Source organism: Protobothrops mucrosquamatus, unplaced genomic scaffold, assembly GCF_001527695.2.
Source record: "Protobothrops mucrosquamatus isolate PMUCROS unplaced genomic scaffold, P.Mucros_1.0 scaffold2428, whole genome shotgun sequence".
Classification (NCBI taxonomy): Eukaryota; Metazoa; Chordata; class Lepidosauria; order Squamata; family Viperidae; genus Protobothrops; species Protobothrops mucrosquamatus.
This window is the reverse complement of record NW_015388500.1, coordinates 1-27,999: the sequence shown is the minus strand read 5'-3', so window position 1 is coordinate 27,999 and position 27,999 is coordinate 1. Positions and strand designations below refer to the sequence as shown.

Here is a 27,999-nt window from a genome sequence, read left to right as displayed (position 1 = left end):
TGGCTGGGGAATTCTGGGAGTTGAAGTCCACCCATCTTAGAGTTGTTAAGACTGAGAAAACCTGCATTAGAAAAATCCATTCTGAATACTGCTGAATTATACAGGCGGTGGTCCATGGTGGAGAAGACGTGTGTATGGCCACAAGAATTTCTGTACTGAGGTCCAAGCGGTCCCGGTGCCATCAGGAGCGGCTTCCACAGGTTGATGGAAGGAGAACCCCATGAAAAAAGTCACCAGGATGGCAAAGAACACGACTGCAATGAGAGAGACATAGAGGGCTCTGCTAATCCTGGAGAAGGAAGTCCTAAGAGAGGAGGCCCAAGAAAATACTCTCGTGCATCTGCAGAAGAAGAAGAAGAAAAAAAAGACATGGAAAAGCAGATATGGGGTCTTTCATCCAAGGTCTACCTTCAGTGGCAATTCACACACTCCAATACATGGACACGTACTACAAAAATCTAAATTTTTTCAGGGAAAAATAAACATGTAAAGAGGAACTAGTGGAGGGTGCTAACAGCGAGGACAATTAATCAGTGGAACGGCTTGCCTTCAGAAGTTGTGGGCGCTCCACCACTGGAGGTTTTTAAGAAGAGATTGGACGGCCACTTGTCTGAAATGGTATAGGCCAGGGGTCTTCAAACCTGGCCCTTTTGTGACTTGTGGACTTCAACTCCCAGAATTCCTCAGCCAGCATGCCTGTCTGAGGAATTCTGGGAGTTGGTCCACAAGTCATAAAAGGGCCAAGTTTGAAGACCCTTGTTCTAGTAAGTGGCTGGCACAAAACTCCTGCCATCCTGTACTAACTGACTTCATCCCAAACTCTTCCACAGCTGTCTTAATACCCATCAGTCAAGAGCCTATAGACTAGAGCAAGGATCTTCAAACTTGGTCCTTTTATGACTTGTGGACTTCAATTCCTCAACGTGCCTGGCTGAGGAATTCTGGGCGTTGAAGTCCACAAGTCATGAAAGGGCCAAGTTTGAAGACCCCTGGTATAGGGTCTCCTGCTAGAGGAGAGGGCTGGACTAGAAGACCTCCAAGGTCCCTTTCAGCTCTATTCTGATTCTTCATTTATAATCCTTCGGCTTTACAAAAAAAAAAAAGTGCTAATAGAACTTCTGGGAACATTTTTTTTTTAAGTCCTGTGCATGGATGCTCCCAGTCAGCTTTCCAGCACTCCAGCACCCAAGGCATGCCGATAAATCACTGCTACTGCGTCAAATTCAACAAATTATAAATTCCAAATGTCTTTCCCACATTCCCCACAAAGCATTTTGGTCTTGTTTGCTTTCCTGCTATACTTACAGTGAGCGTAGCCCCCCTTTAGTTGTGTTGCTTTCCTTTTCGCTCAGCTTTCGTGCTTTGCTTCCCTGGATCTCTGGAGCTGCCGGTTCCTGAAGAGAAGCCCTGTAAGGGGTGATTTAGAGCAGTGGTTCTCAACCTTTTTAATGCCGCGACCCCAACCGGTCGTAAGTCGAGGACTATACCGGTCGTAAGTCGAGGACTACCCAACCGGTCGTAAGTCGAGGACTTTCCCTGCCCGGGAGCGCTGTGCATGCGTGGTTCCGCCCCCTGCGAGGCGTAGCTGGCAAGCGGCAGAGACGGAGCAGGCCGACCACCAGCTGGCCCAGCTCAAGGGAGGTAAGGCACCCGCCGGAAAAGGGGAAAAAAATGGCGGACAGCCTTGCTTGGCGACCCCCGTGAAATGGTCGATCGACCCCAAATGGGGTCGCGACCCATAGGTTGAGAACCACTGATTTAGAGGATGGATTAAAAAGCCCCTGCTCGTCCAGTATGCTTTTTGACATCAAGGGACATCAACTCTCAGAATTCCCTAGCCTGGCATGCTTTAAGATGGATGGATTTTAACTCGCAGAGTTCCCCAGCCAGGGTGCTAGCTGGTGAATTCTGGGAGTTGAAGTCTACAGGTCTTAAAAGTTGCCAAGATTGAGAAACATTGTTCTAGACCAGGGGTCTTCAAACTTAGCCCTTTTATGACTTGTGGACTTCAACTCCTAGAATTCCTTAGCCGGGCATGCTGGCTCAGGAATTCTGGGAGTTGAAGTCCACAAGTCATAAAAGAGCCAAGGTTCTCCACCTAGAGAACAGGGGTCTAGAACAGGGGTCTTCAAACTTGGTCCTTTTATGACTTGTGGACTTCAACTCCCAGAATTCCTCAGCCAGACATGCTGGCTCAGGAATTCTGGGAGTTGAAATCCACAAGTCATAAAAGGGCCAAGTTTGAAGACCCCTGGTCTAGACTGACACCAGAGTCAACATTCACCTGCCTTATTCTTTAACCACATAGAACATAATAGAATAGAATAGAATAGAATAGAATAGAATAGAATAGAATAGAATAGAATAGAATAGAATAGAATAGAATAGAAAGGGACCTTGGAGGTCTTTTAGTCCAACTCCTTTCTCAGGTATATCTATACCATTTCAGACAAATGGCTGGTCCAGTCTCTTCTTAAAAACCTCCAGTGTTGGAGCATCCACAGCTTCTGGAGGCAAGCCGTTCCACTGATTAATTGTTCTAACTGTCAGGAAATTTCTCCTTAGTTCTAGGTTGCTTCTCTCCTTGATTAGTTTCCATCCATTGCTTCTTGTCCTGCTTCCTTCTATGCTCAGAGAAATTAGTGGCTTCTACGGGAAGGCTTCTGTCTTTGGGGCACCAGGAGGAAAAAATAAGACTCACTCTAATTCAGGTTGTTCTTCCTCCGATTCTGTCCAGGAAGCTGAGCTAATGAATCGCTGCAGCGATGGCCGTTTTTCTCCTGGTTTGGTTCCTTTTAGACTCCTAAAGGCAGGGGAACCAAATGGGCCTTCTTTAAAAAGAAATCTTGATTGCTTTTTAAAATTAAAGATTCCTCCACCCTCCCCCCCCCCCAAAAAATACAGGTAGTCCTCGACTTATAACAGTTCATTGTTTAAATGGACTACGTAGGGCGTTTGGCTGGGAAAATTATTGTTTAAGTCTACGAATTGGAGTTAGTTTTGCTTCGACATTACCACACAGTGTATTCAATAAACAGTAAGATTTCGGAGATGGAATGTGTGTGCTTACGTGTGCACACATATACAAATACAAAATATCATACGTACCAACTCAAGCGCCTGTTGAATTTTTCATTCCGGTTGTTTCCGTCCGTTTCATTCATCTGAGCCTTTGTGGAACAGGGAATGGGGAGAGATCACCATTTACATGCAGCCAGTACTTTTAAAGTAAGGAACGGTCAATTCTGGGAAAACACCTACATACCAGTTGCAAAAAAGTGATTGCATTTCCATTACTGTTCCTAGGCAAGGGTGCAGTGCTAACTCTGCGTAGTGATGAAGGCTACATAAAACAAGAAATACTATTTGATCAGTTAGGTATTGCATATCCTGGTGGAGTTCTGTGGGTCTTCTGTGCAAAAGGTGGGACTTGCGTGAACAAAGCAGAACTTCTAAACCGGTGTTTCTCAACCTTGGCATCTTTAAGATGGGTGGGCTTCAACTCCCAGAATGGTGGACACCAAGGACCGGTGGTGCTGACTGGAGAATTCTGGGAGTTGCAATCCACCCATCCCAAAATGGACAAGGTTGAAAAAGTGTTCTAAACAGATTTAAGAAGTCGGCATGGAATTCATCGCTGATCTCACAAACGGGTACTCATCACTGAACAGGAAATACCACAAAAGCTCAAATCCTGGGCCCAGATCCACTTTCCATATCCAGCCTCTCTTATTATTATTATTATCAATAGTACAAATAAAAAGAGATAGAAGAACACATAGGGGGTCTTTTGTGCATAGGAACTTCACTCATCTGGGCCATATAAAGCAGCGATCCACATATCTGGGCCATATAAAGCAGCGATTGTGGCTTTTTTGCGCTACCTAGATCCCACGCATGCACAGATGAAATTCACTTGCTTGTGCAGCCCAGATCCTAACAGGCCAAGGATCGGTACTGGCCCACAGCCCAGGGGTTGGGGACCCCCTGTTGTAAAGAATGGCATCTAAGCAAACATTCGAAGCAACATACCACACTAGTTAGTGGGAGCATCAAAAGAGAAGAAGATCCACAGATTTTAGCTAAGTAAAGGATTACATTGTCCATCCAGTTCCTCAGCAGCTATTTAATGAAATGTGATCTGCATTTTTCCATCAGCAAACGTGCCAGAAGCAACTGATGATCAAACACAGATAAAACGTTACAAATATTTAACAATTTCCAAAGAAATATATGGTTCGGACTACCATATATTCATTATTTCAATTTTTTAAAAAGAAAATCAACTGGTTCATACATATGTATTACATATGAGATTATCCTAACTGGTGCAGAAACTCAGTTATTAGGGATATTTGTAATTTGACTCACAGAGTCAATATTTGTAATTCAAGCTGTAATTTTGTTCATACTTAAGATTGATTTTGGAGAGAGATTTTAGGCTAGGAATTGGTTGGCAAATGAACAAATAGCACAGATAAAAGGCTAAAGCAATGCACAGACACTTTCCTCAATTTGTTTTTTTAAAATACTTATGACTAACTTGAATTTCCTGGTTAACGAATATACAGTTTTTTCAAAGTCTTGTAGGTCAAATTATTTAGCACATCTTCCTTTCCCAAAAACACCAATTTAGTTCTGATCTTAATGAAGCCAGAGAGAAAGGGAATGTTTCTCAATTGCAAGATCCAATTTGGGTCGGTCTTCCAAGCTTTCCGACTTGTGCGAGAACCCATCCTCTCTCGCAGGGTGTATGCTTTGGGCTATTCTGCGTGTGGTATTCATATGGTGCCTGGTTGTATGCGGCTTTGGGGGCTTTGCTGGCCAATCTGCACAGACTATTTGTGTACCATTTTATATTTGTCAATTTACCTCAGTGAGCTATGCAGAAAACAAGGTAAAAAAAATACCAAGTTCCCAGCTGGGAATTTGGTTTTGTGATTCCTCGAAAACCGTGGTCACTGTTCTTGGGTTTTGACCACACATTAATTGCATTTAAAATACTTCTATCGCCCATCTCATGATCTACACTCTAGAACAGGGGTAGGCAACCTTGGCTCTTTTATGACTCATGGACTTCAACTCCCAGAATTCCTGAGCCAGCCATGCTGAGGAGAAATGGAGAGTTTCCAAGCTGAGCCATGCTAGCTCAGGAATTCTGGGAGTTGAAGTCCACGAGTCATGAGGGGGCCATAGTTCCCTCATGCTGGCTCAGGAATTCTGGGAGTTGAAGCCCACGAGTCATAAAAGAGCCAAGGTTGCCTACCCCTGCTCTAGAAAGACCACCATTACAGAATTCTGTTCAACATTAAGAGGAGCAATTTGGAAAAACAAAACAAAACTAAAAACAAAAACCAAAGAGACTGGAATTGAAAAGACCTGGCCACAAAAATGGTACAAGTTCAAGGCATTATGCAAGAAAATGGCACCGATTTTCAGGGACGTAATTGGAAATTTCAGGAGTCGGCTTATGCATGTTGCGAGGCTGCAAAAAAAAGGGGGGAGAAAAAGAAACTGCAAAAATTGCTCAAAAGCATCGCAATCGGAAGGCAGGGCGCAACGCAGAAGAGTGTGCAGAAAAGCAAGACGCTTTTAACAAGGGTACCTTGAGAGAACCAGAGAGTTTTCTAATTGAAGAGTCGTCTGGAAGTGCAAGAGAAATGGAAGAAGGTACATTAATCAAGGAAGCAATGGCTTCAATAAAATTAGAAGAGGGATTTGTAGGACAGTAGCTTAGTCTGGATTTAGGGGATTGAATCGGTTTGGAGAAGATGCCCAGAGTGGGCTCACCTCTTTATAACTGAGCTCTCGCCCATTTGTTTGCCTTTCCTTGGATGCCTCTCCCTGGCATGGCGAGTGAAGAGCAATAGATTTGAAGATCAGCCACAAACCCTCCCCACCATGACACACCAGTTGTCCCAGAGGTGCTTTTTCAAAAGGCAACTGGACATTGTTTTTTCCTTGAAGACGTGTCACTTCCCATCCGGGAAGCTTCTTCGGTTCTGACTGAACGGTGGAGGACGGGAGGATTTATATTCCTTGCAGTTCATCTGGTCGTCGGCGCAGAGAAATCTCCAAGTGGCTTCAATGATCCTCAGAGAGAGTACTAACGACCAGAGGACTGCCAGGAATATAAATCCTCCTATCCTCCACCGTTCAGTCAGAACTGAAGAAACTTCTGGAATGAGAAGTGAAACGTCTTCAAGAAAAATCAAAGTCCTGTTGCTTTTTGGAAAACAGCACCTTTCGGACAACCCTGACCTGGATGACGGAGACCCTCCATAGAGATCCAACACCAGGTCTATCAAGGTCCCCATGAACAGAGGAACCCGCCAGGTAACGAAGAAGTAGGTCCGAGATGCTTGGCAGAGGGAAGGTCTAGAGCAGTGTTTCTCAACCTGGCTGTGAAATTCTGGGAGTTGAAGTCCACATGCCTTAAAATTGTCAACACTGGTCTAGAGGATGGCTACAAACTGTGACTGAAACTTCACCCCTTTTTATGGACAATCTGCATTAAAAGGGGTGGGGTTTTGATTGCATGCTTGTGGCTGTTTTGACCCTCCCCTGCAGGCAGGTCTGAAATTACAAATCAGAAAAATAAAACCCATATTAGGAAGCACTAAGACCCCTTTCCCTTGGCCCCAGTTGAAATCAACTAAGTTGGGTTGATGGATGGGGCTGTGTTTCATAGAAAAGGCCCAGCATGAACAGGTAATAAAGGGAATAGCTGAAGGAGACACCATTGTCTGATTTGAGCCTAGGCCATGCACAACACATTGCATGAGTGCACTTTCACATGCAGTCATCCTACTTGGCGTCTGATTATTGAGACTGGGAGTCTCCAAACTTGCCAACTTTACGTCTTGAGGACTTCAACTCCCAGAATTCCCACAAGTCGTAAAGTTGGCAAGTTTGGAGACCCCTGATTCAGACCACCAATCTTGCACTGGAGAGAAAAGGCGGGAAAGATGATGTAGCCATCATTTCAGTCAACGTCAACCTTGGCTGTTACCTCGGTCCCCCGGAGAGCTGAAAGACTTCTCATTCTGGAGTAATAGCTCCTTCAGCTCTTCCAGTTCTGCGTGCTCTCTTGCGTATGTACGCTTTAAGTTTTCCACGTGCTGAATCATCACTTCTACTGCCTTACTGACCCGGCTTTCCTAAGGAAGAAAAGGTAGGGAAGGACAGAAGCCAACTGGAAACTCCACCGGTTGTTTTGTTGGAGGGAAAAAAAGGTGGGCGTAAGCATGATCCTACATCAAGTGGCCCATCTTATTTTGGGTGAAAGAATTCAAAGGCTTGGTACCGAAGCCATCCCATGTGCTCTGTTGTTTTTCAAACTGTGCAAAGCCTGGGATTCCAGAGAAGATTGAGAAGATGTGAAAAAGTCAAATTGGTTAAATTGTGGAGACTTAGGGATGATCTTAAGAGGACAGGAAAGAATAAAATTCAAGTATCTAGGAGTTGAAATAAACTCAACAAGTATTGGACTCCACCTTGATGCTAGTGGTGATTTATGATGGGCTACTGGATTCTCTAGCCACAGATGCCTTTGATGGTGGGGATGGTGGGCCAATGGTTGGGCTGGTTGCCGTGTAATTTTCAAGGAAAAGAGTATGGTGGTAAGGTATGTAGAAGCAGGAGTTTTGTGCCAGCCACTTACTAGAACAGGGGTCTTCAAACTTGGCCCTTTTATGACTTGTGGACCAACTCCCAGAATTCCTCAGCCAGGCACACTGGCTGAGGAATTCTGGGAGTTGAAGTCCACAAGTCATAAAAGGGCCAAGTTTGAAGACCCCTGTACTAAACATTCCTGTTCCTCTCCTTATCACGCATGAATAAGAAGGAAGCATTCCCTATTTTGCTCAAAGAACAGAGTGTGTGACTCAATGACAGACTGGCAAATTCCACATTGTATGTACCATCTTTTCTACAAGAATCACTGCTGGATCAGTAATGCTAAAAGCAATTCACTAAAAGCTTGAGACATCTTGACTTGAATATTGTCTTGGTGGAACAGATATTACAATAAGCAGCTCATCCTTTTCAAACTTCAGAAAAATAAGAATTTGAAATGCCAGAAGGATTCTTCAGGCAAAATGTTATATAGGACATTTAAGTAGCAGGGCGTTTTGGGTAAGATGAAAAGCTTCCTCACAGCTTAAAAGATCAACTAAAATATTGTAAGACATGGTGCTTCTATTCATCTCCAGAACTTCCCAATTACATTAGACCAAGTCCAGTATTTAAAATTCTTGAACAATAGCTTTACTATACTTCTGTAACGTCTAACAATAATGCTTGGACTTTCCTAGTAAATCAGGATTAAAACTATCATCAACATAATACAGAGGACACTCAGAGAAATATATGCCTTTACAGATTGTGTGAAGTAACAAAAGCCACAAAGTCTGCAACAGAAATGTCTTTGTAGATTTATTCGAACTTGTAGAGATTCAACTTGCTTTTTTGAATCAATCTGGATATTTTGCTTTCATTAGAAATTTAAGAATATTAAGTTTCTTATATCCTTCTGTTTGTTTCTCCTTTTCCTTATCTTCTTGGTTCATTTTTCTTTCTGGCTGATTAGCTTTTCTGCTGCCTTGCTCCTCAAGCTTTCAAAATCCCCACATCATTTACAAACACAATTTGCTAAGATGGGATTTTTCCAGAACATTGTTCCTCAAGCTTGGCAACTTTAAGATGGGTGGACTTCAACTCCCAGAATTCCACAGTCATCCATGCTGACTGGGAATTCTGGGAGTTGAAGCTCACCCATCTTAAAATTGCCAAGCTTGAGAAACACTGTTCCAGAATCGACTTTCAAATAACTTTTCATTTAATCCTATCGATTCAGACTTCCAAGGATGTGGGAACATCCTGCCAACTCAACCAAGGGTAAGGAATATTCAGTTCTGTATAATTTTTTTTCGGCATGATTATTTGAAAGAACGGAACACCTCTAAAACCCAGCCAGGTGGCAACATCTAACCAACTGCTCTATGTTGACTAGCTAAGGCCTGATCTATCATTGTGAACGAGACAAAAATATACCAGGAGTGTAGATTGGTTTGAGTGTTAACCCCTGCCTTCCCCACATATGCACATTGGACAAAGACAGCAGGCATGTCCATGAAGTCACCAGGAATCAAACTCAACTTGGAGAAGACTTAAATCACTTAAATATGAGCCAGCAGTGTGCTGCAGCTGCCAAAAAAGCCAACACAGTTTTGCATCCAGTTTTGGTCACTGCGGTGTAAAAAAGATGTTGAGACTCTAGAAAGAGTACAGAGAAGAGCAACAAAGATGATTAGGGGACTGGAGGCTAAAACATATAAGGAACGGTTGATGGAATTGGGTATGTCTAGTTTAACGAAGAGAAGGACGAGGGGGGACATGATAGCAGTGTTCCAATATCTCAGGGGCTGCCACAAAGAAGAGGGAGTCAAGCTATTTTCCAAGGAGTCAAGCTATTCTCCAAAGCACCTGAAGGCAGGACAAGAAGCAACGGATGGAAACTAATCAAGGAGAGAAGCAACCTAGAACTAAGGAGAAATTTCCTGACAATTAGAACAATTAACCAGTGGAACAACCTGCCTCCAGAAGCGGTGGATGCTCCAACACTGGAAGTTTTTAAGAAGAGACTGGACAGCCATTTGTCTGAAATGGTATAGGGTTTCTTGCCTGAGCAGGGGGTTGGACTAGATGACCTCCAAGATCCCTTCCAACTTTATTATTATATTATATTATAATTTTTGTGGGTTTCCGCAGCAAACAACAATGACCCCAGAATGACAAATCATGATCAGTGATAATGTCAGAAAGAAAAATTGGCTGTGATTGTTCCAATAGTAAACCTCTCTGATCTGAGCAGTGGGTTGGACTAGAAGACCTCCAAGGTCCCTTCCAACTTTACTACTACTACTACTACTACTACTACTACTACTACTACTACTACTACTACTACTATTGATCATCGCACAATCAGCCAGATGTTCAGACTGGATTTGGCATTTTTATCTGCATCATCATTATTATTATTACTACTACTACTATTATTATTGTTATTGTTGTTGTTGTTGTTGCTGTTGTTATTATTAAATACCTTTTTTTATTCTTCACAATTTTGGATCAGTCCACCTACCTGATGAACAGCTCCCAGCATTTCTGCTTTGCTAGCAATTCTGGTGGCATGCTGATCCAGCAGGTTCAAACTCTTCTGCAGCTTATTAACTACCTCCAGCACCTGATTATCTTCGCTTAGAGAGGCTAAAGACTGAAGGAGGAACAGCCAGTATGTGCATGCAAAAAAAGAAGACAAAGCATTGTGCTTTATACGAATGAAGATAATGAATGGGACAACTCTCTGGCCAGCTCCCGCTTTTAGGTTTTTAGCCCTGCAAATGATTTTTGAAACTTTTGTTTTCAATAAGAATGTAATTGCCGTTCGTATCAATAAGCACGCCCACACACGGCACAGAGAAATCTCTTTGTCTGTGGCTAGAGATTTGCATAACCATCTCTGCAAAGCAATATAGATTAATAGGCATTAATAAATATCCATCCCGTTTCTTTTCAGAGCAGAATGTACTGTAGAGATTTCTTTCGTTTTATCACCATTTTCTAAGCCAGGTTGGGCTGAGAGAGCACGACTGGCCCAGAGCTTATGGGACTGAAGACAGACTAATACCTGGATCTCCTTAGTGCTGGTCCAGCACTATTACACCACAGTGGTTCTTGGGCTGAGAGACAAGGATTAGCCCAATGCCTCAAGGGAACCTCTAGACCAGACATGTCAAACACAAGGCCCGGGGGCCGGATGCGGCCCGTGAAGTGGTTTCATGTGGCCCGAGAAGCCATCCTGGAAACAGTGAGGGAACGGCCCCCGCTGCCTTGGCCCTGGCCCAGGCCGGCCGGGAACCACTGTACAATTTTGTGGTGGCCATCTATGCTGAAATGCATTCAGTCTTAGCTCCACAAGGCCGTCTAGAAACAGTGAGGAACCAGCCCCTGCCGTGTTGGCCCCGTCCCCTGGGTGCATGCTGGGGAGGTGTCACCCTTTGTGAGGAATGAAGAAATGCACCATCGCCTGGAAGTGGCCAGCAAATGGCCCTCGCCTACTTCACATATCTGGCTTGATGGGCTCCGGCGGAGGGGTTTCAGCAGGCAGTGAGGCTCCTCCAGTGGACCATGCCTTGGCCCTTGCCCCGATCCCACCCCCTTCTGCCAGAGACCCTCAGATCTGTCCCACTCCTGCCCAGGCCCCCACAGGCACCCTTGACGCAAATGATGTAGAGCTGACCATGCCTACCCAATAGGCCCCACCCACTCCACCCACACCCACCCAGTAGGACACACCCGCCCGGCCCCTGGAGGGCAACCGCAATGCTGATGCAGCCCTCAATGAAATTGAGTTTGACACCCCTATTCTAGACATTAGAGGCTGAGTTTTCCTTTTGTTAGTCCAAGACCTTCACCATTATCCTACACCAGGGGTCTTCAAACTTGGCCCTTTTATGACTTGTGGACTTCAACTCCCAGAATTCCTCAGCCAGCATGCCTGGCTGAGGAATTCTGGGAGCTGAAGTCCACAAGTCATAAAAGGGCCAAGTTTGAAGACCCCTGTCCTACACTAATCTCCAATCCACAACACAGTCCTTTCAACAGTTCCAAGAAGGCTTCACACACCCATTTGCACCACTCAGGTGACCCTGAAGACACAGATAAACCTCCAGGTGGCCTCTACGACTCTCTAAAAGAATGCAAATGACCAGCTGTCTGCAAGGAGTATAAATCCTTCCATTCCCCACCATCCAGTCAGAGCTGAAGAAGCTTCTTGGACGAGAAGCGAAACGTCTTCAAAGAAAAACAAGAGAATCCAGTTGCCTCATGAAAAAGCACCTTTGGGATAATTATCACCTGGATGACTGAGAATCTCCACAGACATATCCCACACTAGCTCTTACTATCCTGGTCTCCTTGGGAGAATCAGCTTCCTTTGGGTCCCTCTGCTTCAGGCTTAGATACGGGACATTTGCTGCTATCCTTTACTCTCCCACTTTAAGAATGGCCAAAGCTGAGAAAAAAAACTGATCTAGAAGTTAAGTCTGCCTTCACCCTCTGAAGCCATAGATGTATAGGACAGAACCCATCTTCCTCCTTCTTACATCAAGTAGTTTCAAAGCACCGGCAATTTCTTTCCTCAGGCTCCCTTCCGCAAGATCCCGAGATCGTTCTTCAAGCCTGACTCTCTTCTCTAAAGTAAAGAGATCACATTTGAATCCAAGAGACAGCCGTAGGAATTCTGCCTGGAAAACAGAAGAGGAGCAGACATCCTTACTAGGCAGATTACCAGTTGATTAATCTCTCTCTGTGCAAAAATAATAAAAATAAAAATAAAAATAAAATTAAATCTATATAAATAAAAATGTAAATGTTCGTTTGTTCAAAATCTTAAATCTCTGAAAGTTCTTCACCGATTGCTTTGAAATTTTGATACAACGTTGCATTCAAATACGCACGTGTTTTTATATACCTATATTATATAGATGTCACACCTGTGACAGGTAAAAACATGCTTTTTTGAAAAACAGCGCCATCTGTTGGACATAAAAGCAACACATGCTTTTACCAGACTGAGCCACAGCAACGCGTGGCTGGGAACAGCTAGTTAAAAATAAAAGTAAAGTAAAGTAAAGTAAAGTAAAGTAAAGTAAAGTAAAGTAAAATAAAATAAAATAAAATAATAAAATAAAATAAAATAAAATAAAATAAAATAAAATAATAAAATAAAATAAAATAAAATAAAATAAAATAAAATAAAATAAAATAAAATAAAATAAAATAAAATAAATAAAATAAAATAAAATAAAATAAAATAAAAATAAATAAAATAAAATAAAATTAAAATAAAATAAAATAAAATAAATAAAAATCTGTTATTGCTTCCAGCAGGAAAGAATCTCAAGTTGAATTCTGAATGATCTTGGGCCTAGAAATAAGGAAAAACTTTCTGACAGTGAGAACAATCAACCAATGGAACAGCTTGCCTTCAGAAGTTATGGGTGCTCCATCACTGGAGACTTTCAAGAAGAGACTGGACAGTCACTTGTCTGAAATGGTATAAGGTCTCCTGCTTGAGCAGGGGGGTAGGACTAGATGACCTACAAGGTCCCTTCCAACTCTGTTATTCTGCATCTGTATCTGGGTGGCAGTGCAGGAGGTGCCAAATGTTTCAAGTCAAACCAGTTCAATTCTGAAATAATCCACATGTAAGGTAAAACCAACCATTTGAAGTGTGAAACGGGCTGTTTCAAGCACACTCCAAACTTTTTGATTTTTGAATGCTGTTCTGCTCTTGAAACAGAGGTATTTGGAACATAAGACACATCCAACTGCTGGGGAGGGAGGCTCTTTTCGCACTTACAGTGGCTGTATTGCACTCCGAAAAGTGTCTTCATGCTCAAAATCAGAATATTTAATTCAAAGAGTTCAACTCAAATCATTTTGCGCATGGTTAATCTAATAAGCAATAGATGGCACTAGTGCCCCAAAGTAACTATTTATTTCACTTATTTACATTCAGTTAAACACTAATCCTGGGAGTTAATTCAACAATGAGGGTTTCCTAGGACGTTCCTGTTTGTTAGATCATGAATTCCAACGGCCCAAACCTACCTCAAATGGAGAAAGTATCACGCTGACATAGAATATAGGTAGATGGAACAAAGAAGCTCAAATTAACATGCTGTCTCCAGTTAACCAGGTCCTAACCTGCCACCTTGTTTTAGGCAATACTAGCAGATGCTCAAACAGAAAACATGGACTCGTCATGATCCCACACACAGAATCCTGCTTCCCTTCCCCCCTCTCCTGGAAACACCGTTAAAAAGTATGAACACATACCAAGAGGAGCAGTGGTGGGATTCAAATACATGAACAACCGGTTCTCTGCGTGGATGCCCTTTCTGGAAGTTTGTTCTGGGCCTCGGAGGCCCAGAGGAGGTCTCCCAGGCTCAGAATGGCCCTCTGGAAGTGGTATCCACATACTTCCTGCTGGCCATTCTGAGCTTGGGAGGCCTCCTCCGGGCCTCTGAGGCCCAGAACGGACTTCCGGAAGTGGCATCCATGCACTTCTGGAGGGCTGTTCTGGGCCTTGCAAAAAAGGGCTAGAGCTTCAGTGGATGCCATCCAGTGGTGGGATTCAGCCGGTTTGCCGAACTCAACAAAAAATTAGCTACCGGTTCTGCTGAACTGGTGCGAACCGGTTAAATCTCACTGCTGAAGAGGAGGTAGAAAAAGCAACCAATACACCCATGCTTACCTCCACTTCTTTCTCATTGGGAGAGCCACTGAAATGAGAAGAACAAAAGGAAGGATATTAATAGATACACAGACCTGGAATATCTTCTTCTAAGGCAGGGGTTCTTAACCTTGGCAACTTTAAGACTTGTGGACTTCAACTCCCAGAATTCTGGAAGTTGAAGTCCACAAGTCTTAAAGTTGCCAAGGTTGAGAACCCCTGTTCTAAGGCCTTCGCAGATTAACTGGAACTGCAATTCTCCAAATTCCTCATTTATCAACCATTCTGGCCAAAAGGTCTGGAGTCCCAGCACCACCATATCTCAAGGGGGTTGGGGACCTCACAAGATGGAACAAGGTCTACTCTTAGGGGATATCTGCAGACCAATCCTTATGCCCTCAGGGAGAGGATAAACTGCTGACATTTCAGTTGAACAGATCCACAATGGCACATCAACTACAGCACAGAACATGGAGCTTTAAAGCAGAATACCTGGTGAGTTATTCCAGGAAAAGCCACAAAAATGATGGCATCTAGAACAGTGCAAAAATAAAGCTGCAACACACAGAAAAAACAGGCTAAGCACTTGGCATCCTACTATAGTCGTTATATTGGTTCCCCCCCACCATAACTTGAGTATATTTCTGAAACCTGATACTTACTTATCCTGGTTCTTTTGGCACATGACACTGCTTGACAGATCCTGACATGAAGATGAATCACCTGCAAAAGAAGAGAAGCCATGAGCATTGAGTAGGTTGTCTTCTGCTGATGCTCTACCAGGGCCCATTTTCATGAGTGGAAAACTCCCAAAAGATTCCCAGAAAGCTCAGATCAGACCCATGCAACCAGATGAGACTGTTTTGTTCGTGACTATTATTACTATTATTACAGAAGTCCTTTGGTGCCTTCAAAGACTACAAGTTGGGAGGGAAGATTATTTAAGTGGAGGTCCTGTGGGAAATCAGCCCCCTCCCCCCCAGAGAAAGAAATATTTGGGGGAATATTAAAAGGCAGAATATTATATTTCCCCAAAGGATCTTAAAGGCAGAAACCAACCCCCCCACCAAGTCTCTCTGCCCCAGACAGAAACCAGGTCTGCAGAAATGCAGATGTGATAATCTTGTCAGAAAGATTGGAGCCAGGAAGCTTGGATTAGAAAGACAAGAATCAACAATCCCTCACACCAAACAGTCATCAGCCACAGCCCCAGGGAAGCAGGATATGACCTTTGGGACATAATAGGATTAACCCAGCACCATCAGAATACCAGAAAGGCACACTCAGACTCAGGTCAAAGTTCATGCCACAGGAACAACTCCAAACAAAAGCTCAGGAAGGTATAAAAACCCACCACTCCCTACTACATGTGGTCAGTTTTTTCAGAGCCGTCTTTCTGTCTGGCTCTCCTCTTCAATAAACTACAACCTTCTTTCTAAAACAGTCTCCATTTTGTTTATTCCCGGCTTGGACTGGACCCTGATGAAGATTTTTCTTTCGACAGTCCCAAGGTGCTTTTTCCAAAAGTCAACTGGACTTTCTTGGTGTTTTCCTTCGAAAATGTTTCGCTTCTCATCCAAGAAGCTTCTTGGATGAGAAACAAAATGTTTTTAAAGAAAAAAAAACTCCAAGAAAGTCCAGTTGCCTTTTGAAAAAAGCATCTTTGGGACAACCGTGAGCTGGATGATTGAGAATTTTCGTAGTTACTTAAGAGGAAGACAGTGTCAAAAATAAAACAAATAGTAACTGAGCATCAAAGAATGGAAGGGAATATTTAGTTGCTCAATGTAGATTACAATTAGAAAAAAATAGTAATTCAGTCACACAGTGGTGGTGAACCCTGTCCAAGTTAAGGACACGGCTGGCTTTACATGCTGCATGAAACCTTCTTGAGATCTTGGCTGAGTGTGATCTGTTAAGTCAGTCATTGTGACTTGTAAGCCATGGCTTCATGCAAGGTGTGAAAGCAAGCCTATTTTGGTTCAATCCAAACTCCAGGAATACGGGTAGTCCTCGACTTACAATTGAGCCCAAAGGTTTCGTTGCTAGGAGACAGTTGTTAAGTGAATCACTGCAGTTGTCAAATTAGGAACATGGTTGTTAAGTGAATCTGGCTTTCCCCATTGACTTTGCTTGTCAGAAGGTCGCAAAAGGGGATCACATGGCCCCGGGACACTGCGACCGTCATAAATAGGAGTCAGTTGCCAAGCATTTGAATTTTGATCACGTGACCATGGGGATGCTGCAATAGTCGTAAGTGTGAAAAATGCTCATAAATCACTTTTTTCAGTGCCGTTGTAAATCACTAAATGAACTGTTGTAAGTCAAGGACTACTTGTAGCATTCACTAGCTTCCTGCTTGTCAAGGGGCTCAAGAGTAACACCAATACCAGTCTTGTTGCTGGAGGCATCTTCTGCAGCTTCCTCTTCTGAAACAGCTGTTGCTTCCGGCAACCCTAAAGTAGAAAGGTGTGTTTTCCCCTCCGGTTCCAGTAGTGTAGAGTCCGTATCTATAAAGGCAGAAGACGAGGGGGAAAAAATGCTAATATGATATCCAGATGTTTAAAGATTTTCATACATTTCAATAGAAGAAACACCAGGCTTCTGTTAAGTGGACATAATTTGATGGCTTTCAACCATGTTTCTGAGTCTCTCTGCATTCGCCCCTCCCCCCCAAATTACAGAATTCTTGGTTGTGAAGGAAGAAAAATGCTAGTTAGGAAAAAATATTTAGTTCTTTATAGGTGTAGGAAAAGCCAAATCTGGATTCTCACCGTAATCTGTGGAAGATATTATTATTATTATTATTATTATTATTATTATTATTATTATTATTATTATTATTATTATTATTATTATTATTATTATTGATGATGATGATGATGATCGCACAGATGTTCAGACTGGATTTGGCATTTTTGTCTATCTATCGAGTCCTTACCAAGAACCTGGAATAGGCAGATGTGGATGTTTGATGATATTACAGATATCGTAACAGGATGGAAGCAGTTCCTAGTAAGGCTGCCTTTTGCAATTGACTAATGGCGAATTTGTCAATGCCAATGATGGTGTTCAAGTGGTGCTCCAGTTGTTTTGGGATTGCACCCAAGGCGCCTATTACTATTGGTACTACCCTTGCTTGCCTTTGCCACAGTCGTTCTATTTCTATTTGTAGGTCTTTGTATTTTGTTATCTTCTCCAGTTCTTTCTCATCTATTCTGCTATAATAATAATAATAATGATGATGATGATGCAGATAAAAATGCCAAATCCAGTCTGAACATCTAGCTGATTGTGCGATCATTAATAATAATAATGATGATGATGATGATGATGATGAAGATGATGATGCAGATAAAAATGCCAAATCCAGTCTGAACATTTGGCTGATTGTGCGATGATTAATAATAATAATAATAATAATAATAATAATAATAGTAGTAGTAGTAGTAGTAGTAGTAGTAGTAGTAGTAGTAGTAGTAGTAGTAGTAAAGTTGGAAGGGATCTTGGAGGTCTTCTAGTCCAACCCCCTGCTCAGATCAGAGAGGTTTACTATTGGAACAATCACAGCCAATGTTTCTTTCTGACGTTATCACTGACCATGAGTTGTCATTCTGGGGTCATTGTCGTTTGCTGCGGAAACCCACAAAAAATTGAGATGTTCTTTACTCTACTTACCGCTCAACGTACCTTGTGATTCTTTAATGCCCTCTGCGGCAGAGACAAAAGTTTCTTCGGATGAAAGTAGTTCACTGGGAAAAGAATGAGAGATGAGTGTACAATCCAATAGAAGAAAAACAGGGTGGATTAGATAATGGATAGATTTTCTCTTACCTGAATAAGGTATCTGTTAATGCTCTGGCATCTCTCTCCTTGAAAAAAGATGAAACATCTTAGCATTTATAGCCAAACAAAAAGCATTGGAAACATTTATTTGTATAGATATATAAAAAATGAGGCATGGGGACATTTCCTGGAGACTGCTTTCAAGACGATCAAACCGGTCAGTCCTAGAGGAGATCAACCCTGACTGCTCTTTAGAAGGCCAGATCCTGAAGTTGAAACTCAAGTCCTTTGGCCACCTAATGAGAAGGAAGGACTCCCTGGAGAAGAGCCTAATGCTGGGAAAGATGGAGGGCAAGAGAAGAAGGGGACGACAGAGAATGAGGTGGCTGGATGGAGTCACTGAAGCAGTAGGCGTGAGCTTAAATGGACTCCAGAAGATGGCAGAGGACAGGAAGGCCTGGAGGAACGTTGTCCATGGGGTCGCGATGGGTTGGACACGACTTTGCAACTAACAACAACAACAACAATAAATGTCAGGAGCCAATAACCAGGAGCATTTGTTGAGTTCAAAGCACAGAAGAGTTTATTATGGCTTGCTAATATACAAGAATCTAGTCAACAGTGAAAGCTAAATTGGTGCTAGATGAGGTCTTCAGAATTCACGGAAGGCTGGACTCTTGTGGCTGCGCGATGACACCCCACAAATGACATGTTTAACCCCGCCTTCCATCCCAGTCTGTTCATCTCCCACAATAAATCCTATTGTTAATATAATCAATATGCTACCAGATCGATTTCCTAAATAAATAAAACCAGCCTAAGACTTAGTTATTTGGGAGAAATACTGTGAGGGACCAATTTGATTGTGCAGCTTTCCTGTGGTTAATGTTATTTCCATCGTCATTTGCTTTGGAGCAGAGTCCACCGTTTCATTCGGTTTATTTTAACAACAGCTGTTCTCTAAAAAGCCCCTAGGAGAAGTTCAAAAAAAGAGCGACAGATCTCTATTGCAAGGACCCATTTAAACACGAGGAAAGCTAGACGAAAAAGGCTAGGCCGGTCCATTTTTTTTCTTCTTCCTTTTTTTTTCTTTACAAATGAATACCACATTTATTATCTGGTCTCCAGCACTCAATACCGTAGATTCCCTGAAGCAAAAGCAGGGATTTTCTCTCCCTCCAACACTTATAGATACCATTTCACACTTATGACCACTGCAGCATCTCCAGGGTCATGTGACCGTGGATGCTTGGCAACTGGCCTGTATTTATGACAGTTGCAGTGTCCCGTGATCTCCTTTAGTGACCTTCTGACAAGCAAAGTCAATGAGGAAGCCAGATTCACTTAACAACCATGTTACTGTAGTAGATGACCAGGCTGAGCCCGAGGGAGGGGTCAAATGCGTCATCAGTCATGAGTCCTCGAGTGCCCACAAGAGATCTAAGCCCAGCCCACCTTGAATTCTTTTTTATTCTTAATTCCCATGATTTCACCTTGACCGTTAGTAGCTCAGATTCTTGCGGAGAGCTTACGTTTGCAATAAATCTTTATACTCATTTGAACAGCCCGAATCTCCTGATTTCCCCGGCACGTACTAACTCAACCACTGCAGTGATTCCCTTAACAATTGTGGCAAAAACGGTCGTAAAATGGGGCAAAACTCAGTTAATCTCTGTCAGTGAGGAAGCCAGATTCACTTAACAACCGTTAAGGCAGATTCACCTAACAACTGTAGCAAGACAGGTCGTAAAATGGAGTAGAAATCACTTAACAAGGGTCTCGCTTAGCAACAGAAATCTGGGGCTCAGTTGTAATCGTAAGCCGAGGTCTACTTGTACTGTATAATTACTGCTACTAGCATCTTTCACCATTGGTGAGACTTAGCTACAAAGCTGAAAGGTGTTAAAGTTAGCAACATTGTCAGGCAGGCATACTTTTTTCCATCTCTGATTTTTTTCCCAGATGCAGTAAATTTCAGCCTGAACTATTCCCAAATATTCTGTATGGATGGAGGAGATCAGTGTCTCTCAACCTTGGCAGCTTTCAGATAATAGGTCTACTAATCTACTAGGTCTACAAGATGATCGAAGGCCTGGAGACTAAGACATACGAAGAACGGTTGCGGGACTTGGGTTTGGCTAGTCTAAAGAAAAGAAGAAATAGGGGAGACATGATATTTATTTATTTATTTATTTATTTATTATTTGAATTTTTATCCCGCCCTTCTCCTTACGGACTCAGGGCGGCTGACAGCCTGATAAAACAGATACAAAGATAAAAATACCCACTTTAAAACCTAATTAAAATGAAATATTTGATGTGGCCTGTGTCAATTTAAAATTATTCTTAAAACCCCACTAAAAATTCCCCTAGGCCAATCCCGCTTGTTGGAAGAGCCATGTCTTAAGGGCGCGGCGGAAGGAGGGGAGATCCGGGATCACCCGGATCTCTGGGGGTAGTTCGTTCCAGAGGGTGGGAGCTCCCACCGAGAAGGCCCTCCCCCTGGAACACTGATAGCAGTGTTCCAGGATCTGAGGGGCTGCCATGTTATTCACCAAAGCACCAGAGGGCAGGATGAGAAACAATGGTTGGAAACTGATCAAAAATAGAAGCAACCTGGAATTAAGGAAAAACTTCCTGACAGTGAGGACAATTAACCAGTGGAACAGCTTGCCTCCAGAAATTGTGGGCGCTCCATCGCTGGAGATTTTAAAGAAGAAACTAGATAGTCATGACTGGAGATTGAAAGTTTCGTATCTTGCTGAAATGGCAAAGATTTCGGCTTATTTGAAGAATCATTCGAATGAACAATTTTTATCAATATGGAGAAGATGGATTGTTTATATTCAAAAGAAGCATAGAGTGGTAGAATATAATTTAGGTTTTTAGACTTTCTAAGTTTGCTTACTCTTTCTATCTTTTCATGTAGATTAAGATATTTTGTGGAGTTAGAGATATTAGTATTTGCTTACTTTTATATGAATATTATCCTGGGATTAGGTTTGGGAAGTCCGGGGGGGTGGGTGGGGTTTTTTTTTACTTGTTATTGTGTTTACTTATGTTATGATTGTTTTTTATGATGGAAAAAAAATAAAATTTCTTAAAAAAAAAAAAGAAACTAGATAGTCACTTGTCTAAGATGGTATAGATCAGTGATGGCGAACCTTTTAGAGACCAAGTGCCCAAACTGCAACCCAAAACCCACTTATGCATCGTCAGGTGCCGGGTGGGTGTGGCCCATTGGGTGGGTGTGGCCCATTGGGCGGGCGTGGCTGTCGTAACGGCAGACTGGGTGGGACTAAAAAGTTCAATCAATCAATTCCAACTTTGCAAGATCTTTTTTTTCCCCGCAAGAAGTTGAAATTGACTGATCGATTGAACCTTTTTTTTTTTTTTTGCACACGGCGGCGGAGGCCTAAAGCGAAAAGGTTTTATAAAACCCAGCTGAAGGCCCAGGACTGGGGCGACGGCGTGCGTGCCCACAGAGAGGGCTCTGAGTGCCACCTCTGGCACCCGTGCCATAGGTTTGCCACCACTGGTATAGATTCTCCTGCTTGAGCAGGGGGCTGGACTAGAAGACCTCCAAGGTCCCTTCCAGCTCTATTCTATTCTATTCTATTCTATTCTATTCTATTCTATTCTATTCTATTCTATTCTATTCTATTCTATTCTATTCTATTCTATTCTATTCTATTCCCAGAATTCTCCAGCCATGCCAGAATTATCATACCCTAGTCCTATAAATGAAGTCTTTTATTCCTAGGATAGTTAAAGAGAATCTTCCTCAATTTATTATCCTCCAGATATTTTGAGACACCAGCACAAAGAATTGGTTTTCTGGGAACTGGAGGAGAACTAACTGGGACAGCTGGATTAGGATGGACATTTTGCATTTGGGGGGAAAAAGTACATTTGAACCTGGGATGCCACAATTCATAACGGACAAGACAACTGCGAGGAAAAATCTAACAAAGTATAACTTTTTAAATTTAATTGTCAAGATTCTACAGATATATGGTGCTCGGTTTGCATCTAACTGATTCATGCATTCAAATGCCCATCAAGCACCAAGTAAATCTATCCAATTATCTATGTGTGTGTCCTAGCAGGTTGTATAACATCTCCTCAGAAGGACAAGCATGTGTGGATTGCAGAGTTTTGAATGAACTTGTGAATTTCAAGTTTCAAATGAACCAAATCAGGGGTCCTTGGTGCTCTCTGAGCTTGCTTGTTTTCTCGCAGACGTTTCATACTAGATAACATCATCAATGCTAGTGACTGATGATGATTAACACTGAGGATGTTACCTAGTTTGGGTAATGAAACACCTGCAAGAAAACAAAGAAGCTCAGAGAGCATCAAGGACCTTTCACGTCAACGCCGAGCTACCAATATTCTCCTTTACCGAACCAAATCAATGTGGGTAAAAACCCTCTGTCGATCTTGGGAGACAGCACAGCATAGAGGGAAGGAATTCTGCTTCCATGGTTCTGAATGAATGGTCTTCTTCTAGGGAATCCATTATTGGAAACAAGTAAATGAAACTAACCTTGGGAGAGTCACCATCCATCCTTCTTGCCGAGATCAGGTCTGCATCTGTCTGGTTACCGACCGAATGGTGATTACACCTGCTGGCAGAAAGCAATATTTGCATATGGCAGCTATTCAGCTTTCCCTTCCCCTAAAGTGAAACCCTGGGGGTTATTTTTATCTACAGTTTTTGCTTAAGCGAAGAATCCAACCCTAGCTGCAACACAAAACCAGCCTAAGACAAAGTAGAACGAGTAGCTTTCACTAGTTTCAGGTGCCTGTTCAACAGTAACAAGCCAGAGGCACTTGTAGCTGAGATAATCACTTCAACTCAGAGAGATGAAATTGCAAAATTTTGACTTTTGGAAGCAAGAACTTCCATAGCCAAGAGAGACAAAATTCAGATGATGCCTCTCCTATAGTGGACAATGGGTCCATCCGATGACCTTTCGCAATATTCTGTGCTCAATTCTTATAACTGAAGGAAAGTAACCTTAACACCAAAAAATATCTGAGTTAAGATGCCAGCTGTTCAGAATAGCAGGCTGCTAAAAAAGTAACACATTCTCGACATACATAGTAATTGTATGGACAAAGAATTGAGGCCTTTGAACTATGGTGCTGGAGAAGACTCCTGTGAGTCCCTTGGACTGCAAGGCATTCAAACCGGTCAGTCCTAGAGGAGATCAACCCCGACTGCTCTTTAGAAGGCCAGATCCTGAAGTTGAAACTCAAATACTTTGGCCACCTAATGAGAAGGACTCACTGGAGAAGGGCCTAATGCTGGGAAAGATTGAGGGCAATAGAAGAAGAGGACGACAGAGAATGAGGGGGCTGGATGGAGTCACTGAAGCAGGAGGCGTGAGCTTAAATGGACTCCAGAAGATGGTAGAGGACAGGAAGGCCTGGAGGAACGTTGTCCATGGGGTCGCGATGGGTCGGACACGACTTTGCAATTAACAACAAAAACACCACCCAGAGGAGCAGTGAAGCTTCTAACAACATTGCTTGCTCAAAAAGAAATCCTTACGATATTTGTAAAAGATATTTGGCCCAAGAGTTGCCCAATTAATGCGTAATGACTGGAAGTGTTCACACGAACTGCCCACTTTTATAAAGGAAAAGATGGGCTGTTAAGATATTGAATGTCTACGAATGTCTTCTTAAGCTCCAAAGAAGCTCTGTAGATTTGCTTATTTGAATCATATATAAAAGGGAACAGAAGTCACTAGGATATAATAGGTAACTATCATAAGAATCAAGTGAGAAGATACTGGCAATGTAGGATAAAAATTATCTATTGAGCTGTGTGTAGCCTTTATCAACCTTGGAAGACTCAACATTTTAAAAGCTGGGTCTGTGATCTTACTTGCATTCATCCAATATCACATCCGAGGTGGTTCCATTTCTTAAGTGTTGTTTCCCAAATATCAATAATATTTGAGAATTTCCAACAGTCCCGGGTAGAGAGCTTCTTCGAAGCAGTCGCAGAGAATCAAGTGACAAAGCTTCTGTTAAAGATACAGAGAAGGAGAGGTGGCAGGATTATTAATGAGAGGAAGCCCAGAAAATGTGACTTTGTTTACCTGGAATCATGCAGATCAAGTTGGGATGTCTATGGAGATTCTCAATCACTTAGGTCAGGGGTAGGCAGCCTTGGCTCTTTTAGGACTGGTGGACTTCAACTCCCAGAATTCCTGAGCCAGCCATGCTGAGGGGAAAGGGAGAGGTTTCCAAGCTGAGCCATGCTGGCTCAGGAATTCTGGGAGTTGAAGTCCACGAGTCATAAAAGAGCCAAGGCTGCCTACCCCTGATCGAGGTCATGGTTGTCCCACAGGTGTTTTTTTCCCTAAAAGGCATCTGGACTTTCTTGATGTTTTCTTTGAAAACATTTCACTTCTCATCCAAGAAGCTTCTTGGATGAAAAGAGAAACATTTTCAAAGAAAACACCAAGAAGGTCCAGTTGCCTTTTGGGAAAGAAAACACCTTTGGGATAATTGAGTCGGGATATTGCAAAGTACGGTTTGATCCTCCAAGATGTAAGCCCTGTGGCCAATTTCAAAGAGTTTTTTGTAATCTGAGAGTTCTGCATTAAACGTACAAATGACCTCTCAAAAAACTTAATTGTTCAATAAGCTCATTTCAATCAGAGCCTTTTTTTAATTGCTCCTGAGCTACGCGATTTAAAAAAAAAGGATGCATGCTTTAATCTTCACCCATAGATGGACGATAGATACAAACGCTAATCAACAGAAGCATAAACACATACAATAATATTGATGAGAAAGCATTAACTTAACTGAATAATCATAATAAAAGGGGGTGAAAGAACTTGGAAAATGATGTTACAAGCGGAAGAATTCCTTAACTTTGACCATGTTGCTTCCATGTCTTTCACCTTACCCTTTTCTTCAAAAAAAATAAATTCAAATTTTGAAAAAATAACACATAGCAACATGCAAATCAGATACAGTTTTCTTCTTCCAGGGCTCCTCCTTTTAACCAACCCACTGGCAGCCAAGGCATATTTTAAGCTTACCTAACAGTAAGATATCTTGTGTGGACCAGCACGTACTCCAAGGCCAGTAGAGTTGGGTTCCTAGTCTTTGAGAGCAACAGGTTTCCTATTTAAAGAAGAGAATTGAAATCCTTAACCTCTACCCATACCGACACCAACAACACCAGTTCAATTGGAGCAACACTAAAATCATCAGCTACGTGCTGGGCTGCATTAACAGAGGGATAGAATCAAGATCACGTGGAGTATTAATACCACTTTACAATGCCTTGGTAAGGCCACACTTGGAATACTGCATCCAGTTTTGGTCACCACGATGTAAAAAAGATGTTGAGACTCTAGAAAGAGTACAGAGAAGAGCAACAAAGATGATTAGGGGACTGGAGGCTAAAACATATAAGGAACGGTTGCTAGAATTGGGTATGTCTAGTTTAGTGAAGAGAAGGACGAGGGGGGACATGATAGCAGTCTTCCAATATCTCAGGGGCTGCCCCAAAGAAGAGGGAGTCAAGCTATTCTCCAAGGCGCCTGAAGGCAGGACGAGAAGCAACGGGTGGAAACTAAGCAAGGAGAGAAGCAACCTAGAACTAAGGAGAAACTTCCTGACAGTTAGAATCAGTGGAACAACCTGCCTCCAGAAGCGGTGAATGCTCCAACACTGGAAGTTTTTAAGAAGAGACTGGACAGCCATTTGTCCAAAATGGTATAGGGTTTCCTGCCTGAGCAGGGGGTTGGACTAGATGACCTCCAAGGTCCCCTTCAACTTTACTATTGTTGTTGTTGTTGTTGTTGTTGTTGTTGTTGTTGTTATTATTATTATTATTATTATTATTATTATTATTATTATTATTATTATTATTATTATTATTATTATTCTCTTCCAACATACACTTTGAAAACTTTTCTGTGCTTACCTGCTCTTCTGTTTTTATCTCTTCACTGACATTTGAGCAGGACAGAGGGCTCTCGTCATCAAATGCACAGCTCTGTTTTGACAGAAAGTTAGCATGCTGGTCAGTTGAAAGAAAAGTCACTTCGTCAAGAAAAGCTAGCTACATTTTGTTGCTATCCAAGAGGACAGTGCTAAATGGCTGAAGCAAGAAAAGAACAGAGTTTGGCTCCTGCAGAGGGGGTATAGAAACATATTTTTCAAGAACGCAAAAAAAAAAAAAAGGCAGAATACATGTTTTTGCGTGCCAAAGGCCTTAAACGTAAGCTGCCTCTCATTTTTAGGGCTGAGAAAATCCCTGCTCGATGTTCTCAATCAACACAGAGGATGCTGTTCTAGATCTGATAAGCATTTTCAGTGGTTGCTTGTTCAGCAGTAGAGCTCTATTAGGAACCGAAGAAAATTATCCTTTGAGAACACCTTTTTTTTCTTGAAAAGGGGGCTGCTAGCCAGCAGCCATTAAATCTGGGAGCCAAAATCCCAGATCTTGTTCTGATTGTGTCTGAGACACACACCCCCCACCCACAAATAAATTGACACGGTCCCATTTGGCAAATGACAGGCCGACAATTGTCAGTAGGCCCAGTTTTAAAGGAAAAGCGTTTAGGATAAAGGTACTACAATGCCCGTGCTTCATTGCATCACCCAAATTGTATCAAACTTCATTATTACATTTAGCTGTGAGGGCAAGTGGCACTCTTTTCCCCACAACAACAACCCTGTGGAGTGGGTTGGACTGAGAGCAAGTGACTGCCTCTCCAGGTACTTCTCGATTCGTTACGCTTGCCATCTTTTATCTTTTTTTAAAAAATGTTTTATTGATTTTATTATAATGCTTTTCATTGTCGGGACCTGCCCAGACTCTCTGAGAATTCAGCAATTTAGCTAAATGAATTATTATTATACGATGACAGAATGGAGGGAAACACAGACATCAGAGCCGGTTTGGTTTAGTGGCATCAGGCTACAGTCTGGGACAGGGGTAGGCAACCTTGGCTCTTTTATGACTCGTGGACTTCAACTCCCAAAATTCCTGAGCCAGCATGGCTCAGCATGGAAACCTCTCCCTTTCCCCTCAGCATGGCTGACTCAGGAATTCTGGGAGTTGAAGTCCACCAGTCTTAAAGTTGCCAAGTTTGGAAACCCCTTGGCCTAGAGTAGAAGAACAGGATAGGGCAGGGGTAGGCAACCTTGGCTCTTTCATGACTCGTGGACTTCAACTCCCAGAATTCCTGAGCCAGCATGGAAACCGCTCCCTTTCCCCTCAGCATGGCTGGCTCAGGAATTCTGGGAGTTGAAGTCCATCAGTCATAAAAGAGACAAGGTTGCCCACCCCTGGTCTGGGAGATGGTGAGTTAGGTGTGAAAGCCAGCAAGGTGTCTTTGGGCCAATCCCCAGGAGATTGTGAGTTCCAGTTCCAGTCCTGCCTTAGGCATGAAAGCCACCTGGAGGTTTTTAAGAAGAAACTGGACAGCCATTTGTCCGAAATGGTATAGGGTTTCCTGCCTGAGCAGGGGGTTGGACTAGATGACCTCCAAGGTCCCTTCCAACTTTATTACTACTACTACTACTACTACTACTACTACTACTACTACTACTACTACTATTATTATTATTATTATTATTATTATTATTATTATTATTATTATTATTATTATTATTATTATTATTATTATTATTATTATTATTATTATTATTCTCTCCTAGCCCAACTCACCTCACAGTTATTGTTGTGGGCAAAATAGGAGGAGGAAGGAGTATTATGTAGGATTGTCTTGAGTTATTTATAAAAACAAACTAAGCAAATGGGGTTAGAGAGGCGTGGAGTGACTCATAGCTCTCTACATCTTGCTAGCCTTCAAAACCCCTCCATCCAGCCAACAATTAGGGATGGTGGAAGTTCACCACTTCTG

General features: G+C 42.4%; 1 protein-coding gene and 1 long non-coding RNA gene across 2 annotated transcripts; both read right to left on the bottom strand.

The window, feature by feature from the left end:
* Positions 1-57: 57 nt before the first annotated feature.
* On the bottom strand, positions 58-25,243 carry LRMP (lymphoid restricted membrane protein; the record flags this gene model as incomplete). The annotated part of the gene is made up of 15 exons (XM_015824948.1): positions 58-340; positions 1,306-1,407; positions 2,702-2,803; positions 3,109-3,170; positions 5,606-5,643; positions 7,013-7,160; positions 10,145-10,276; positions 12,168-12,308; positions 14,324-14,351; positions 14,965-15,025; positions 16,693-16,812; positions 17,993-18,054; positions 18,137-18,174; positions 22,638-22,716; positions 25,159-25,243. Coding segments are annotated over 15 exons (1,442 nt in total), but the record flags the coding sequence as incomplete, so codon positions are not given.
* Positions 3,131-5,631, bottom strand: LOC107295636. The gene is made up of 3 exons (XR_001549067.1): positions 5,606-5,631; positions 3,266-3,343; positions 3,131-3,170 (listed from the first exon to the last, which is right to left on the bottom strand). It is a non-coding gene; the product is annotated as an uncharacterized LOC107295636 (long non-coding RNA).
* Positions 25,244-27,999: the final 2,756 nt, after the last annotated feature.